The sequence below is a fragment of the Sander vitreus genome, chromosome 12, assembly GCF_031162955.1.
Source record: "Sander vitreus isolate 19-12246 chromosome 12, sanVit1, whole genome shotgun sequence".
In the NCBI taxonomy this organism is placed as follows: Eukaryota; Metazoa; Chordata; class Actinopteri; order Perciformes; family Percidae; genus Sander; species Sander vitreus.
In genome coordinates, this window is record NC_135866.1 from 24,428,920 (window position 1) to 24,447,247 (window position 18,328).

An 18,328-nucleotide genomic window follows, 5' to 3' on the forward strand; every position below is an offset into this window, starting at 1 on the left:
GAAAAGATTCAAACCAAAACCCCCAGAGAGTTTTTAGGAAAATAAGTAATTCAGCATAAAAAAAATCACAAAGAAATCACTAATGGACTAAATAAATCTTAGTCGACTAAGACCAAAACGACGATTACTCGACTAATGGACTAAGTAGTGGCAGTTTTCTGCAGTACTGTATCATCCTACCTCTCTCTGTTTTTGTCTTTCTCAGATCTTTGGTCATGGGAAGGCTAATGGTGAGCCCACCTGGGCTCTGCTGCTGACAGTTGGGATCTGTGAGATAGGAATCCTAATCGCTTCTCTGGATGCCGTGGCCCCCATCCTCTCCATGTACGTGGTTTAACACTGTAGAAAATACTGAAAGAAGATAGATCTACTTCCTATCTCTATGCTTTCAGTCTGTGTTACTTTTCTTGCCAGTTTGATTACAGTCCTCTCTTTAATGATCATTTCCATTTGTGTCCGTTCAGGTTTTTCCTCATGTGCTATCTGTTTGTTAACCTGGCCTGTGCTGTTCAGACTTTGCTCCGTACGCCCAACTGGAGACCTCGCTTCAAGTTCTATCACTGGTAAGAACAGCTTCCAACTAAACTCTAAATAAATCCTTCACATTTTATGTAAGATGTTGTAAAATTGTAACTGTGTGTGTGTGTGTGTGTGTGTGTGTGTGTGTGTGTGTGTGTGTGTGTGTCCTGTAGGACCCTCTCCTTCTTAGGGATGAGTCTGTGTCTCTCTCTCATGTTCATCTGCTCCTGGTACTATGCCCTGGTTGCCATGGTGATAGCTGGCTGTATCTACAAGTACATTGAGTACAGAGGGTGAGTTTGGGGTTTTAGGTCTTGGTCTAGAGAGTCTTTTACGCCAGATTTGAATGTCTATTCTGTTCTTAAACATTTGTAAAAGAGGTGAAACTTTCCTTTTTTGGACCTTTTGTTTGCAGGGCAGTGAAGGAATGGGGTGATGGGATCAGAGGTCTGTCCTTGAATGCAGCACGCTATGCTCTCATCCGTCTGGAGGAAGCACCACTACACACCAAAAACTGGAGGTGAGATGTGTGAGAATGTATGTTTTTTTGTTTATTTGATTTGCTTAAATCATGATGAAACCAGGGGATAGGATGCACAAAACTACTATTCAGGGATCTTTATTTCTTATTGTGCCTGTATTGCTTATGAGGTTGCTTTTTAAATAAAAGTCTCTGTATTTTTCATTGAATATATGTTCAAAATAGTTTCCAAAAATCAGCAAAATGTTGATGTTAAATAAAGTAAACGATTGAATAAAATACGGCAGCAATTTAGCATAGCACAGTAACATCGTCGGACTCATGTCGGAGTGGACAGATAAAAAGAAAGAAAAGGATCAAAATTGATGCAGCGGAAGCAGGGATATCATCTTTTTTATTCCATGTATCATCCTTGTTTGTCTAAACTTGTCGCCTACATTACCCACAAAGCAGCGCAACTGCTGTCAGTTCAGTCTGAGATTCACGTTTGATATGATAGTTGTGAGTAATGTAGCCTCGAGCTGCTAATTTCCAGCAGAGATGAATAGCAGGCTATAATTAAATAAGTAAAGTGTATTCATATAGCAGCATATATCATAGAGAGTCACAAAGTGCTTCACAGGCAAAATAAATAAATACATTTACAGAGGTCTGATAATTGTGATAAATGTGACTTCTTTCACACCCCCCAGGGGCCTCACGTATAAAAGACTGCGCAGCCTCCTCCCATAAATTAATATGGAAATGACTATAACTGCGCCCCCGACGTCATTCTTTGTCCAATCACAACGGGTAATACCTCTGCAGACGGAAAAAAATCTTCACCGACTTGAGGTGCTGATCACAGGGGTGGAGGCGAGAATTTTTGGGGTTTTTTTGTTTGTAGTTTTGTCATCTTGGATAAGCAATAAAAGAAAATGCCCAGAGTGGCAAATGGTGACCGGGCGATGAATGCACCGAACCATGGCAGAAATAAAAAAAATTTCAAAGCTGATTTCAAATCAAGAGAATAGTGGCAGCGCCACACCAGTTCCCAAACAACATGCATCTCAGTGTCAGTCCAAATTACGCACAATAAGCAGTTTGAACTCACTGATGTAATGCCATTTTCTACGCGTTAGTCCAGCGTGAGGGAGACCCGACTCAGAGGAGGAGAGGTTAGTGAGGCCAGCGTCTCCACGGCAGGTGACAGTGCACACGGATCCGCTGCGCCACGCATGGATGAAATAATGAAATAGTAAATAGGACTACAGCAACAGAAATATGTGCAGAATTAAGACCGTCAAGACGGCCCAGTGTTTGGTGGACCGGGTACACCTTGTTCACTTACATAGCCTACAAATCATCCACGAACAAACTAACTTAACTAATAAACAAACTTTATTTTGTAATGTTTCACTTTTCAGTTAGAATTTGCCCCGTTACAGAGCCAGAAAAGACTTTGCGGACGGCCCGCACATTCTCACGTCAAGTTAATTTGTTATACATCACAAAGTGTCCATGAAAACCAGCGTACGCAACGTTTATACATGAGGCCCCTGATCTTTTTCATTTTTAAACGTGCTGACTCAGGTGACATCACTTGAGGACATTTATCAGATTTCACACGGCTCCCTCTCGAGACACAAAAGGCTTTCCACATATGTACATGCAGTGGTACTCCCAAGACCTGTAAACAGATTTTGATGTGTAAAATCAGCACACTTTCCCTTTTTATATATCTTGTTTTTCCAAAATGCTGAGTACTATATATTGTATGAGTTTCCACTCATACAATGTACTAAAAATGTAAGTGGTTTACATTTTTATCATACTGTACATTGTCTATATTTGATTCTTAAATGTCCCATGGCATGAAATTTCACTTTATGAGTTTTTTTTTAACATTAAAAGGTTACCTCCCCTGTCTCTGCTTGGCCCGCCCAGAGAATTTGGCCCACCCATGAGAGAGAGGCATCATGGCTTTCAAACGCGCAAAGTGGCAGTTGGTCAAAGCCCCCCCTACCCTCAAAGAGCACCATGTCATGGGACCTTTAATGCTTAGTTTGTATTCACTTTATTTTAGTTTCTTTTACTATTTACATTTTTTCTCTCTCGTCAGGCCTCAGCTGTTGGTGTTGTGTAAGTTGGACTCCGACCTGAAGGTGAAACACCCTCGTCTCTTGTCTTTTACCACGCAGCTCAAAGCAGGAAGAGGGCTGACCATCGTTTGCTCAGTCCTGGAGGGAACCTACATGACCCGCGGAAATGATGTCAAGACTGGAGAGCAGGTTTGTCCATTTGTTCAGTCATCTGCTCTGCCCGTTTAGTCCTCTGCATGGGTGTCCAGTATTTTCCAGCATAGAGGTTATGGGTATCTATTTAGAGGTATCACGACAAGCAGTCTCTTCTGATGAATTCCTTAACAGGGTTTTCCTGGCTCAAAATGGGCCTTTGGGGGGGATAAGCAAAAATGTATATAATGCTTGAGTAAATAAAACCCCAATTAACAAAACTGGTTAAAAAAAAATATAAATATTTGAATGAATCGCCGGGAGAGTCCGGTACAGCCTGACTCTGGAGATAAAATTGAGATTAGCTCTCATATTCAAGTTTATGTTCTGCTTGTTCAATAGGTTGTTTGGTAAATTGCTCTTAAACACATTTAGAGAGGATTTGAATTGCTTGCTTGAATTTTATTCTCAATTCTTGTCATCTTGGTGCTGGTGATTTTCCTTTGGGGCTGGCCAAAAATTCCTCTATGGAGGAAAAACCCTGCTTAAAACAATAATTCTGGATATTACAGAATACTACAGCAGACTGTTAGAGGAAATACTGGGAGAGCATGCAAATTGCACACTAAAATAAGACTGAAAGCTACCATGCCACAATCCAAATGAAGTAATCATGGGGCAACCTGGTAATGCTGCTTATGTTCACCTTACATATTCACCTGATTTCATGCATGGTTATTTATACAGGTTACATGTAGAAAAGATGCTCCCATTTTATACAAGCAACTCAAAATATTGTGCCCAATTCATAATCTGAAACCATTTTATTGTCCTTTCCCTCTCCTTTGTTTTGGTCCTTTTGGTCCCTGCAGAACTTAAAAGCAGCGATGGCTGCTGAGAAGATGAAGGGTTTCTCCCATGTGGTGGCGTCATCCAATCTGAGAGACGGTTTCTCCCTGCTCATCCAGTCAGCAGGACTGGGGGGAATGAAACACAACGCTGTCCTGATGGCCTGGCCAGCAGGCTGGGGACAAGCCCGGGACTCCTCCGCAAGGAGGAACTTTATAGGTAAACTACACAGGAGTGTCGTGAAGGAAGGGTGTGACAAAATCAGAGCATACATTTCTACAGTATTAAGAACATGAAACTTAAAGGTGCTGTAGGTAGGATTGGGAAGATCCAGGACTTAGCCAAAAATGTGCTATGCTGAAGGGCCTTTTTAGTGGTATAATAAGCAATTTGTTTTTACTTTCCCTGTGCCCCAAATACTAGCGTTGTAAGCTAATTAGCGGTCCGCGCTAGCTTGTTTCAAGCTACAAACACATTCGATTAGCATGAAAACATGTCCCAGAGAGCGATCGAGTGGGTACACATCTGTTATTAACCCCTAGGTTTGTTTTGCACCGGAATTGTCCTTTAATCTCCCTCTCTCGCTCTCGCTCTCTCTCGCTCTCTCTCTCTCTCTCTCTCTCGCTCTCTCTCTCTCTCTCTCTCCACAGAAACCGTAAGAGAGACGACGGCAGCTCAACAGGCTTTGCTGGTTGCTAAGAACATTGACCATTTCCCTGGTAACCAGGAGCGTCTGAAGGGGGGGACCATTGATGTGTGGTGGATCGTGCATGATGGTGGACTGCTCATGCTGCTGCCATTTTTACTTAGTCAACACAAGGTGTGTGTGTGTGTGTGTGTGTGTGTGTGTGTATGTTGTCATTTCCTATTTCCTTGTTTTTAGCAGTTTGCAGTGAAGTAGTCTTCTATACAGTATATCGACAGATTGGATCCTCTATTTTCCATTGACGTACACACTTTTTTTCACACAATTAGTTTTTACTGTAGAAGCTGCCAGTCTTCACATTAACATTAATAAAGAAAATGGAAGGTGTAATGCTTAATGCCTCACATAGCAGCCTAAATTGCTAAAGTTCCCTGCTCTCGTGTTCCACCTAGATCCCAGATGGGATTTAGTGCTCTTGCATTGGCAGCTTAGCTGTGTGTAACCAGCAGCTGATACATTTCCTATTTCTGCAGGTATGGAGGAAGTGTCAAATGCGAATCTTCACGGTGGCCCACATGGACGACAACTCCATCCAGATGAAGAAAGACCTCCAGATGTTTCTCTACCAGCTACGCCTGGATGCGGTGGTGGAGGTTGTGGAGATGGTGAGACTATTTGCAATTCAGTCAATTCATTTTTTTCTATCTAATGAATGGTTGATCCAGGTGGTAGTCTAACCTGTCCTTGAGCAACATACTGAAACTGACCTGTTGACTTTATACTGCTCTATCACAATCAGAAATCAGAATCAGAAAATGATTTATTGCCAAGTAAGTAACACTTACAAGAAATTTGCCTTGGAACATTAGCCACAGCAAATAAATTGAATGACTGTATTTTTATAAGTCTGTATACAACTCTGAAATTGCAAATGTTTTGTCCCTCAAGCATGAAAGTGACATCTCAGCCTTCACCTATGAGAAGACGCTGGTGATGGAGCAGAGGTCTCAAATGCTTAAACAGATGCAGCTGTCCCGCACTGAGAGGGAGAGAGAGGTACCGTGACACTCATGTTATAACATTTGCACTAATACAAATCATACATGTCATTACACACACATTTGGACACGTTCTAAACAACAATAGCAAGATGTTTTATCTAGGAGTTACAAAACTGTATTTGTTGTGTAATGTTATATGCAAGTATTGACACATTTAATTCAATTGAAATGTTAGCAAGACAAACTTAAGGAAATGGTTTGGATATTTTGAAGTGGGGTTGTATGAGGTACTTACCCAATAGTCAGTGTGATAACTACAGTAGATGGTGGTCGGTTAATTTTGGATTCACCAAAGTCACACAATAACAAACTAACTAACCGACCGAGGCAGCAGTAGACTTCTGACAGTTCTGCAAGGTAAAATTTGTCAAAGGAGTCTGGTGGCTTTGAATAGAGCATAGCATCCCCATTGGAAAAAGGCTGGCTGACGGCAAGGTAAAGTAGTGAAAATATTATAAAAATATCGTACACTTGAACTGATATAGATTTTTTTGGGTGGCTAAAATATGTTTTATTGATGCCCCCGTCCACAGCAGTACATTGCTTTGCTTCTGTGTCAGTACTCCTGACTGCTTCTCCAAACTGGGGGCAGGCCAACCGCCATCTACTGTAGGTAATCCACTGACTATGGATAAGTACCTCATACAACCCCACTTCAAAAAATCTGAACTATCCCTTTAACACTGTCCACAACACTGTAAAACACACTAAAAATGTCTACTTTGTAAAGTCCATACTCGAACAAATAACGTTATATTCCATTTTGAAATATTCAGGTGCAATGTTTACACTTTAAGACATGATATAGAAATGCTATAACAAACTAAACAAATATATTACAGCTGTACTATACTGATGTAGTTGTCCTCCGCCCAAGAGAAAGGTGTAACATAACTCGTCTTGGTCTGTTCTGCTGTTGTTGACCTTTGAACTCTTCCCCTTATCCTAACCTGGCTTTGTGATCAGATTCAGAGCATCACAGATGTATCCCGCAGCTCCATAAAAAGGAAGAATTCGCCAGGTGACCCCTCCTCCAACACCCTGTGCATACCAGAGGATAAGGTAGTCCCAGCGACCAAACGGCCCGTAGTAGCTGACCATTACGCCTTTGGTCCCTCCATTTACCATGCCATGCTTTCTGGCATCCTAATCCAACTGCAATGCTTTTAGACCGTGCTGTCACCATAAGCTGAATTTAGAGATAGAAGGTTCAGCCTCAATGTTTTCTGTCTTCCCTTCATTCACTGTATTGTAGATGCTGAGGGGGCAGAGACGTAGAGACCAAAAGCTGCCACTAGAGGCAGACAGATTCCTCACTGAGTGCCTTTGTGTACCCAACTCCCAGTACTGGAGGTCTACATGAGACTCAATCCAGTTATCAGTTACTTACCATTACATCCATTCCCTTAGAGATTCTAACACACAATTATGAAGTTTATGATGTTTATGGTTTATAGCAACAGAGCTTTGGGTCCTTCAGGATCCCCATCCTGTTGTTACTAGCCAGTAGTGATTGCAATCCTCAAGTATGGTCTGGATTTTCCCCCTCTTGTCTCTTATCACTGATATTGTGACGTGTTTAGTTTGTCTGTTTTAGGCTAAAGTTTATCATGAAAGTTTATTATTGTCACACACATTATTATGCACAGCACAACATAGTGAAAATCAGACTCTGCATCCTAAACAGAGCAGGTTTACTGTGTCATCACCATAAACCTGTCTATTACCTGACAGCCCTAAAAATAACTACACCTACATTTAAATAATTTGTCTTCATATCCTCTTGTGGTCATATTTTCATGTCCCTCATAATTGTAAAGCAATGACATATTTGCAGTAACATATTGCTTTGTGGTAAAATTCCCACTAATGCTTAGTAAAAAAAAAAGAAAGATCACTACTGAACAGAAATGTAGAATCAGAATAGTTTTGTTTTATTTTGAGAGAAGTAGTAAAATCATATTAGTGTTTAGCATACACTAGCCACAGTGATGTCACCCAATGGTTTGTAGACTACTGTTTTAAAGGTTTGACTTTGGCATTATGGTCTCCATTTTGTTTCTTTGGAGACAGAATTGACCATATGAAGCTATGTTATCAGCTAATGCTAGCACTAGCTTGCCAGCTTGGTTAGCAAGCCATAATTCACATTAACTGTGATATTAATTGGAATGAAAATTTTAGCTAGCGAAAAACAGGCTTACAGCAAAATGTACTTGTACTTAATGTAGTTAAATGAACAGCAGACTCCCTAAAGTTTCTTTTGGTACAATCAAACACAAATGTAACTATTGACTTTCATGAACTGAATGAAAACACACTGTTAAAGGGTCAGAGTTCTAAGACAAAACATGAGCAACACCCAAAAACAGGTTCACGGCTATTTGAATCCATAGAGTGCCATAGATACGCTTTGCTGCGCCTCTATCTTGATTGGCTGGTTGCTCAGGTAGCGTCTAGTCAATCACAAGGTAGCCACGTCCTAAGCATCCCTGCTTTATCGTCTATTTTACTCTAAATGGGACCATCATTTACTAAATTAACATGTTGTATTAAAGAAGACTTGAAACTAGCAATTGAGGCCATAAACTCATTAAGAAAATGTTTACTAAGGTAACAAATCAAGTGAGAAGTAGGGTCATTTTTTCATAGACTTCTATACAAGCGGACTTCTTTTTGCTACCATTGGAGTCGCCTCCTGCTGGCCATTAGAAAAAATACAGGTTTAAAGCACTTGTGCAGTGGCTTCACTGTTCAGACTCGAAGGCTACATCCACTTCTTTTATACAGTCTATGGTGTTTCCCCAAAGCCACCAATGGGAGTTTGATTTTTTGAGTTAGGCCTTTACTAGAAAGGATATAATTGGAAATCCAATTGGAATTTTTTTAAGTTTTATTAATAGAAATAACAAGGATCTAACATGGCTGAAAACTACAATGGCCAAAATGTCTTTTTATCATCTGACCTGTCCTTTGTTTAGGCCCAGTTGATCCACGACCGGAACACGGCGTCTCATTCTAAAATGAATGACAAAGCTGCAGGTGCCACACCAGATCGTGTCCACATGACCTGGACCAAAGACAAACTGGTCAATGAGAGGAACAGACAAAGAGAAGGCATGGGAGTTAAAGACATGTTTAATATGAGACCGTAAGTAGATTCAGCTTTGCTGCAAAACATCGTAAAGATACACTTCCTGATATTTGTTATAGTGCCCAACATGTCAAACATTATGTTTATATTCAACTCAACACTAAATGTGATTTATTTGTTTAAGTTAGTTATTTTTAATGTTATTTTAATATATTGTACTTTTATCATTATTGCTATTATATGTATTGTGTGTATTCATATATGGTGCTGTTGTACTGCACTTAGCTCCAACACCATTAGTGATAGATTTGTATTTGTAGCTATCAAGAGGCTGTGAAAGGCTAAAATCCTTCTGAATTGCTCTAATTTTAGAAAATTCAGCACTAATTGGTCACATCTTAATGTATATGATCTAGGGATTGTCCTCCTAAAGGATCAGTGTGTAGGATTTAGTAGGTTGTATTGGCAGAAATGGAATATAACAATCAAAATGATGTTTTCATTAGTGTATAATCAGCTGAAACTAAAAGTCTTTGAGTTTTGTTAGCTTAGAATGAGCCCTTCATATCTACATAGGGAGCTCGCCATGTTGCACCACCATGTTTCTACTGTAGCCCAGAATGGACAAACCAAAAACTTGCTCTAGAGATGGGCTTTCACATTTTGAAGGTCCTGAAGGCCTCCATGCACGTTCTACACGCTTGGAAAGGAAAGGGTGAGGGAAGGGGCATTCAGTTAGTTAGTAACCTCCCCGCTAGACGGCACTAAATTCTACACACTGGTCCTTTAACTGCATTCAATCATTTTGCTATTGGCTTGCGTGTTTTTATATGTAATTTGCCAATACTGTTTTATTGCAGTGGAGGGCTAATTTTCCAAGACCTCTTTACATCTAGATGATCGAACAAATTAAGAAGCCATTATTATTGTGTTAATGTTGAATGAATATGTTGTTTTGTGCTCCAAATCCTCAAGGGAGTGGGAGAATCTGTAAGTCACTTTATCTTTCACTTTTTGCTTGCATGTGCATGAACTCTCTGTGCATGTGCAATGTGAGAATAGTGTCTGTTTGCATGCTTGTGTGAAGGTAGATAACCAGTTCAATTTGCATGAATGTCAGGGTGCATGATGACACATATGAAACCTTCATGTGTCTGTGTATTGTATTTGCCTACAAGATGATCAGATTCCCAATCACACATCCTGTGCTTTCTGTAGATTGCTGATTTAGAGTATCATACTGAAACAGCCCTCTGACTTTGTAAGGGATTGCAGGATAACAGATGCTCTGATTAATGTCTGTTGTCTAACGTAGTAGCCAGTCCAATGTGCGGAGGATGCACACAGCTGTAAAGCTGAATGAGGCGGTGCTCAAGAAATCCCGTGATTCACAGCTGGTCTTGCTCAACATGCCGGGGCCGCCGAAGAACAAGAAAGGGGATGACAACTGTATCCTTTTTCAGTAAATCAGTCATTTGACGAGTCATTCAGTCAGTCAAATAAAGTTCTCATATTAAAAGAATAGTTTAAGATTTTAGGAAATACACTGATTAGCTTTCTTGCCAATAGTTACATTAGAAAATCAATACTACTCTCATGTCTGTACCAAAATAATCAAGTTGGAGACAGCAGGCGTTTAGCATAGCTTACCTTAGCACAAAGACTCGAAATAGGGGTAAACAGCTAGCCTGGCCTAGAAGAGGGTACTCTATTTCATTGTCTGTGGAACTGCCCAAAAATTAGAGAATTCTGGGAAAAGGTTATACAGACTTTGTCTGACATTACCCTTGTGACGCTACCTCTATGCCCTAAGATTTTCATCCTTGGTCTTTTTCCAATTGAAACAAGACTGTCAAGTGCTTATAAAAAAAATAATCAGTGTATGTTCACTACAGGCTAAACACTGTATTGCTACTTCATGGAAGAGCACTGAGGCTCCTTCAGTGGGATTATGGTTTAAGAACCTCTCCAACTGCTTAGCCATGGAAAAACTAACATACGCCTACAAGGGCACAATTCAGAGCTTCTACAAACTATGGGGGACAATTTACTAAATACCTTGAGAATCTCCTATCCAGAGGTCTACCGAGTAACTGATTCATGCTACTGTATTGATTAAAGTAAAAAGCAGGGGTTTTTTTCTTCTTTTTTTTTTTCTTTTTTTCTTTCCTCCTCTCTCTTAAGCAAGGTTTTATGTGTGTGTACATTTGTATAGGTTTATGTGTGTACATGTACATGAATGTAGATCCTGTTATCCTGATAAGAGCTATGTGCATGGTTGGTTGTGTATGTGTTGTTAGGGTGTAAACTTTGAAAAAACTCAATAAAATATAATAATGCTCAAAGTCAACAAATTCCACCCACTCACACCTTTAGAGGTCTCTAATTGACCTGATATGTCACGGTTGTTTAATTTTACAAAGATGAAGCGTAAAGAAGACTGAGTGAGTGAGGGGTTATGTGTAATGAACCAAAACGTGTTGTTTTTACACTTCGGTTTGCATATGGATTACACAAACAAGACACAACATGTTAATTAGAGAGCTTTTGAGGTGATATCAGACAGATATTTTTACCTTTTTAGACAGAGCCAGACGTGATGTTTTTCCCTTCTTTCCAGTCTTCATTGCTAAGCTAAGCTAATTGAGTTAGTAAGAGGCCATGTTCCTCATCGCCTCTGGTCTCTTTTGTGTCCTTTACCAATATCAGCTGCCATTTTGTCAATTCCGGTTTAGCCATTAGGCATATTTTTTCACTTTGGACACAGCCAGGCTAACTGTTTATTCCATAGACAGTAACATTAATGGACAAATCAACGCCGTAGACTTCCACGGAGACCAGTGGAGTCTATTAGAAGCACTTTTCCGGTGATTGCTGAGCGAGAGACGGAGAGCGTAGGTATATGTAAGGAGATAACATAGGCACAGGCTAATTATTGCTAACTAAAATGCTAGTTAACATTAGTAATTAAACTTTAACTAATGTGAGTCAAAACTGCCTGCGAGCTTCCCCTGACTATACGGTAATTTATCTACTATGCGACCGAAAGTAGCGTCTTTTGTACATTGTCGTGTTTCTTTAGAAATAAACAATGGGCAAATAGTTTTTAAACGCTTCAGATGTTAAGTTATTCGCTGCCAAAATGAATGGCAGTCAATGGAATGCTAACTGCAGGTGATGGCTTGTTAGCATCAAAATGTCTCCATAGGAGGTACGCTTTGTGGATGCTCGCTTACCCCCTTGGTTTATCCCTGCTTTCAGTTTTAATGCTAAACTAAGCTAACTGGCCGCTGGCTGTAGCTTCATATTTACCATACATTAGAGTGCTATTGATCTTCTCATCTAACTCTCGGCAAGAGAGCGAAAAAGTGTATTTTCCCAAAATTACCAAAAGTTTCAGGCGTTGTGTGTTGCAACAGTTTAGACCACTTAGGCTATGTAGTGAAGTACAAGTTAAAAGTAACATCAAATGGAATATATGGAAATACTCAAGTGGAGTACAAACTCATTAAATTTGTACCTAAGTACATTGCTTGAGTAAATGTGCTTAGTTACATTCCACCACAGACAGAAGCATTTTTCACACCCAGTCATGGAGGTTTTTAAAACTGCTCTGAACAGTGGATACATCTGAAAATAGCAGCATGTGGTGCTGTAATGTACAGTATGTCCTTAACCAGAATGTGTCTCTCAGATATGGAGTTCCTGGAGGTCCTGATGGATGGCCTAGACCGTGTGCTGTTGGTTCGTGGAGGTGGTCGGGAGGTCATTACCATCTACTCCTAGCACCAAGAGGTTCCTAATTGTTTGGCAGGGCGCTGGAAGGGAACATTGTTGGACAGAAGGACCCCAGAGGGCAGGGGTTTGACAATGAGACATGGACAAAGATGTCAGACAGAAAAAAGGAGGACCATGATCGCTGCGAAGTGAAGGGGAGTCTACCTGCAGCACAGCCTGAGCTCAGTGCATCACTTGGGGACAAAGAGGGCTCTCTACACCCCCTCCTCCTGGGGCTCCTTAACTCTACCACGTACTGTATATACACTGTGGAGAGAATAGAGAGATGTGGAGATGTTCTTTCCTCAGATAAACAGTTTTCTGAAAGAGCTTCCATTTCAATTTAACATGTTATTCTGCTTCACCAGGCATTTGTTGGAGGAAAGAACAGGAAACTACAGCTTATTGTCATTTTTAGCATTTCACTGATTCTGGTAGCTGGCAACTGTCTCATTGTCATCATCACAGTAAGTGAGGTTAAAGCCAAAGTCCCATTGATTAGTATAAGTAACAGTTTCAGGGCAAATGTGGCAGTATTGATTGTAATCTATAGATTGTCTTGAACATTGCTTATTAACTGTTTTTGTTTGTCACAGATAACATTAGTGATCAAAAAGGAACATATAGTGAAAATGCAACAGAGGAAATGCAGCTTTTGTGATTTAAGAATTTTAGTACATTTTAGTTGAGTTAGTGTATTTGTTCATGTATTTGATTTACTTGTTTGTATTGGAGCAAAGGATGCTAGTATGCAATGATGAGGAAAATGAACATGAAGCCAATATAACAGTATTTTCCATTAATATGACAGATTTTTAAGTACAATGTGTCAAAGAAAAAGTGAACGTGGCCACTGATAGCACCATGAATTGCGCATCACTTGCAACTATTTTCCCCGTCTCAAGGACTGATTCACAAAAGAGATTGCAATAATGATGATACAGCGCAAACACGGCCATAAAGTATTGCAGCTGAGTGCAATATGCCTTTTCTTTGCATCTAATTGCGATTATCCATATGGCAAAGTATAAATGTTGCCTTTGTGCCAAGAAGAAAAAAAAAAACATTTCAGGCAGGAAATTTAAACCTGACCAATATTTAATATCCCAGTCTGTCAGTGCTTATAGTGTTTTAGGCATGTTTTTTTTTTTTTTACTTTACGAAACAATCGGAACTACGCCACGTTCTGCGTCACATGCGTAACCGAAAGTGAAGTAACGTAACAAATGTACTGATTATAACCCGAACCACAATCTTTTTTTTTTTTTTTTTTTTAAACTTACGATTTTTTTAAAACTAAGTTGTTTTGGTGCCTGTATGTGACCAAAGTACGACCAGTTCACAATGTTAACGATGTGTTTAAAACCGCGACTGTTGCGTTCTCTGTTATACAATCAATGGTATAGATGACGACTGAAAATGCTCCTGTGGGTTGTGATCCCTGTCACCGCTAGGGGCGCTAATTTATGAAACGCCCTGATGAGGTCGTGTTGAAGGGTAGGACTGCATGACCTATATGGTTGTATGGTTTGGAGGACTTGTTTGTTGAGTGATAGTTATTTTCTAGTTTAGTTAGTTTCTGTGTGCGTAGAAATTACTTTTTTCTTAAGTCTTTAAATGTGTCGGGATATAAACTAAACAAGCTGAAGTAGGAAGCTGCGGTTTAACTATGATCAATTATTCACCAGATAATATCAGATTTTTCCATCAATTGTTCACCAAAATAACAGCATCAGCAATAAATCTTGACAACAATAAATCAATGCTTTGAAGATTACGTTTGAAGGACTCTTTTGCTGTCAATTTGACTTCACAATCAATAAATGCATTTTTATTGAGTTTCCATTTCTATCAGAGCTTTATGGACCATTTGTGCCTATAAATATGCCCCACATAATGATCTGGCCCACAGTGAGAAGTGTTTATTCAGACTTTGATGGGAACTCCCATAACATCACATGAAATATAGACACACAGACAAAAGGCAGGAAACATCAAAGCAGGAAGTCCGTATACAAAGGAAACAAAGCTGAATGAATGGTCAGCCAGATGTAGATTACTGTGATTTCTCTGATTGTCCTCATCTTTTAAACATGTAATGGTTCAGTAACTGAAACTTAAAGCATCAAAATCTGAATCAATTTGTTGTTGTCCCTCTTCTTTTTTTTACATAGTTGCATCTGCCATTATTACTATTACACTATTCTAACATATACCAGAAGCTCTGTCACAGATGAGAGCTGAGCTGGATTGTATTCATCTCTTACATAACTGGCCCATGCTTAGTTTCCAAAAATCAATTTAATCCTAAAATCATCATTGTCTCTTTGCTCACAAAAGAACAAAGACAATCTTGGAGCTGCAGTAAGAAGCTTTGGGGAAACTTGGCCTTGGATAAATGGCTTCCTGTTTGTCCCGCACAGCGGTTAGCTGGGTCAGCACGCACAGAACAACAACAACAACAATCTCGGTCTGATGCTCTGATCATTCTCTGAACTACAACTCTGCTACTTTCTGTGCTGTCTGTAATCTGTACTCTTTGCACACTTAAAAGTACAGGCTGTCTTTTGCTAAGATTCAGGACAGTTAACCCAATTTGACACTTTATTGTTTCACCAATGGGAATCTTGTATGGTGGCCAGGATCCACATAAAAACGACAATGACCACAAGTGTTATTGTTTAAAACAGGTCACAGGGCTCGTGAAAAGCAAGAAGGGAAAATGATGGGTTAACATCTTATTTTATGCAAATGTGGGAGGTTTTATCATTCAAAGTTTTGCAGATTTTTGCCAACTTGCTCCTGTCGTGTAAGTACGGTTAAAGTTGCATAGAAGTGCAGTCTGCAGTAATTATCCTGCAGGAGATCGTACATTTCTGCATATGTATTACTGTATGTGGTACTGTATGTGTGTATTATGGCAGGTCATGGGTGGTGTTTTCTCAACAGGACAGGCCTCAAAAGCAAAACACTTAAATTGCTGTTTTATTTAAAAAACAAAACTTTAGGACCTGCCATGAGCTGTCTTCATACACGAGTTGAGCCTCCTGACTGGCTGTTTAGAGAGGCTCTTTGATTGGAGGGCTATATTTACCAAAATGTTACAGCTGCACACAAACGTGTTGAATATGTGTCTATTCTACTATGAACATGATATGATATGACATGGTATTAATCGCAAGGCAAATATGGACAATCATGCGATTAATCACAATTAAATATTCAAATCAATTGACAGCCCTAGAATACACCTAACAACAGGTTTATCTCTGAGGCTGACCACAGCCATCATCTTCCCACAGCTTCCACTGACCTTCCAGTAATATTGGAAGAGCATTTTATTTCTCTTATCTGAGAGCTTAAGCTGGGAGAAGAGCTAAAGACTGAAAGCACAATGTGGCTTAGGAGGGAATGTAGTCTGTAAAGACAGAGGATGAAGGTGGAAGAGGAGAAGAGGGTGTGTACCTATTTATTTATTTTTTTTCTCTCTGAGCCATTATCATTCCAGCATCTGCTAATAGTGGGGTGTGAATATCAAAACATGGATAATTTCACTGAGACTCTCTCTGATCTCGTTGACCCCTGAAGCTTTGTCTCTTCTGGCTTAGGACAGAAGTCCAGCACTAACTGGACCAGTTGTTTCTGAACGCCGCTGGGAAATGTGTAATAAAATACAATATTTTTGTATTTCTTCAAGAACAAAGGGACCTATTCTTTAAAAATCCTTTTCGAAATTATGTTAAACTCATTTATCCTGAGGCCACACACACTAATTTGAAGATGGCTATCAGGTAGCTGTCTGCCTTCAATTGTGTATCTGCCCGCTGTGGGACACAGAGTTAGCCACATAACTCCCAATTTATGATAAAATGATTATTGATCAGCAGGTAGCCACTGACAGTCAATAACTTTTTTTGGAGTCTTTTGGTCTTTCAAATTCAAAGTTTTGGTTTTTGGGTTGTTGTCATTTTTTCAAGAAAGTCACGGAAACTGGTCAAACTCCCTATCCCAAGACTAAACACCAGATTTCGACTACTGGGTGTTTGTGCATTGTAAAACATCACAGTGTCTGTGATCAGTATGGTCAGTGTGTCAGTATCAGGGTGTGACTATAACAATATTTTCTTGTCTGACTGATTAAAGCTCCTAAAATACAGAGAGCAACCAGACAACAACAGGCGATGCATAAATTACATGTCAAATGAACTTTCTGGAGCAAATGGTCTTTGTGTAACACACGAATGATCTTTGAAAATATGAATTTCTTTTGAGTTTTAGAAACCAAACATTTACTAGTCAGCCAAAGGCACCCCCTTCGTGTTCAGTACTGTATTTCACATGCACAGGCGAGGGAGTGAGTTTACGTCTAATGTGGAAGCAACAAGCAAGAGGATTTCTATGACCCCCATCATAGACCCCCATCCCTAGTCACTAAACTTTGCACTAACCATCCTGGACTATACATCTGCCCATTGCACATATCATTTAACTCTATAACACACTATAATTTCTTTGTATTCTGCACTAAATCCCTTCAGCCTCCTTTCTCTTATACTAAACAGCTATTTTGTATATATTTTTTTGTGTTTCTGTTTTTTGTTGTTGTATTAATTGTAATTCTTTCTTATTATTTTGAATATGTTTGTTTGTGTATGTATGCACCTATAACCAAGGCAAATTCCACGTAGGTTAACTACTGTGGCAATAAACTCCTTTCTGATTCTAATTCTTTGAGACTGAACTGTTGAGAATGATTTTCAGCCACCATTATTATTGTGGTTTTGAACAAGACACTTAACAGACTCATAAAAACATCTCCAAAATATTGAATTTTTAAATGTGGAGGAAAGACAAACAACAAATCTCTTTTCTCCAAACCAGGCAAAGTGGGCACCTGCCTCACAGCCACAGATGCCCCAAAATCTGAACTAAGGTCGGTCCTGCATTATTACCTGATGTGGCTCCTGACTGATTTAAGGAGACATCATATGCTCATTTTCAGTTTCGTAGTTTTCAGTCTGTCTTAATATACTGTACCTGTATTCACCCTTTGTCTGAAACACTCTGTTTTAGCTCCTGTCTCTTTAGGTCCCGCTGCCGAAAAAGCCCAGTCTGCTCTTAGTGGTTTACAAGAAAAAGGGAGCACCTTTGCAAAGGTAGACTTCAGGCCGTGGGTGGAGATACTCAGATTAGGGGACGGCATATTCTGATGAGCCTTCATATGACATAGGAAGGGAAGCAAAATCTGAATGGCTTGTTGAATCCCATGTTTTCTGATCTAGGCAGCCCACAAAAAACTGACTAGGTTGTCTTAGTTCACAAGCACTGATCATTAGTATAAGGAACTTGACTCAAGCAGCAGGTAATGAGAGAGGGTCCACTGAGTGAGTAGGGGGGAGTTTTTTTTTCCTTTAAGGGAGTCAAATTTCCAAACTCTGTGGGTCTGAGTGTCACTCAGCTCAGAACTGAGAGAGCCTTTGTACTGAGAGAGAGAGAGAGAGAGAGAGAGAGAGAGAGAGAGAGAGAGAGAGAGAGAAAAAAAAGCAGTGTGACTTCAGGTCTGCACAGTGAGACAGAGGCAGAGGGACCACAGAGTTTTCTGGAATTTCATCACACACATGCACTTGGAGTTCATTTTAAAACCTGGATTTTTTATTCCTTTATTCGCTAAAATGTTTCAAGGGTAAG

The 18,328-nt window shown here is 39.8% G+C and overlaps 1 protein-coding gene across 6 annotated transcripts in view; it reads left to right on the plus strand.

The window, feature by feature from the left end:
• LOC144526998 (solute carrier family 12 member 7-like) overlaps positions 1–14,491 on the plus strand; it is a 36,415-nt gene extending 21,924 nt beyond the window's left edge. For 5 of the 6 annotated variants that reach the window (XM_078264804.1, XM_078264805.1, XM_078264806.1 and 2 more), the window contains 14 exons: positions 206–324; positions 465–563; positions 693–812; positions 935–1,039; positions 3,102–3,270; positions 4,086–4,281; positions 4,713–4,882; positions 5,242–5,373; positions 5,657–5,764; positions 6,736–6,831; positions 8,751–8,920; positions 9,839–9,853; positions 10,179–10,312; positions 12,558–14,491. In XM_078264804.1, the coding sequence (XP_078120930.1) occupies positions 206–324; positions 465–563; positions 693–812; positions 935–1,039; positions 3,102–3,270; positions 4,086–4,281; positions 4,713–4,882; positions 5,242–5,373; positions 5,657–5,764; positions 6,736–6,831; positions 8,751–8,920; positions 9,839–9,853; positions 10,179–10,312; positions 12,558–12,649 (1,725 nt within the window). In that variant the 3' untranslated portion in view covers positions 12,650–14,491. The remainder of the gene's footprint in view (positions 1–205; positions 325–464; positions 564–692; positions 813–934; positions 1,040–3,101; positions 3,271–4,085; positions 4,282–4,712; positions 4,883–5,241; positions 5,374–5,656; positions 5,765–6,735; positions 6,832–8,750; positions 8,921–9,838; positions 9,854–10,178; positions 10,313–12,557) is intronic. The other variant, XM_078264808.1, reaches the window with a different exon arrangement.
• The last annotated feature ends 3,837 nt before the right edge of the window (positions 14,492–18,328 follow it).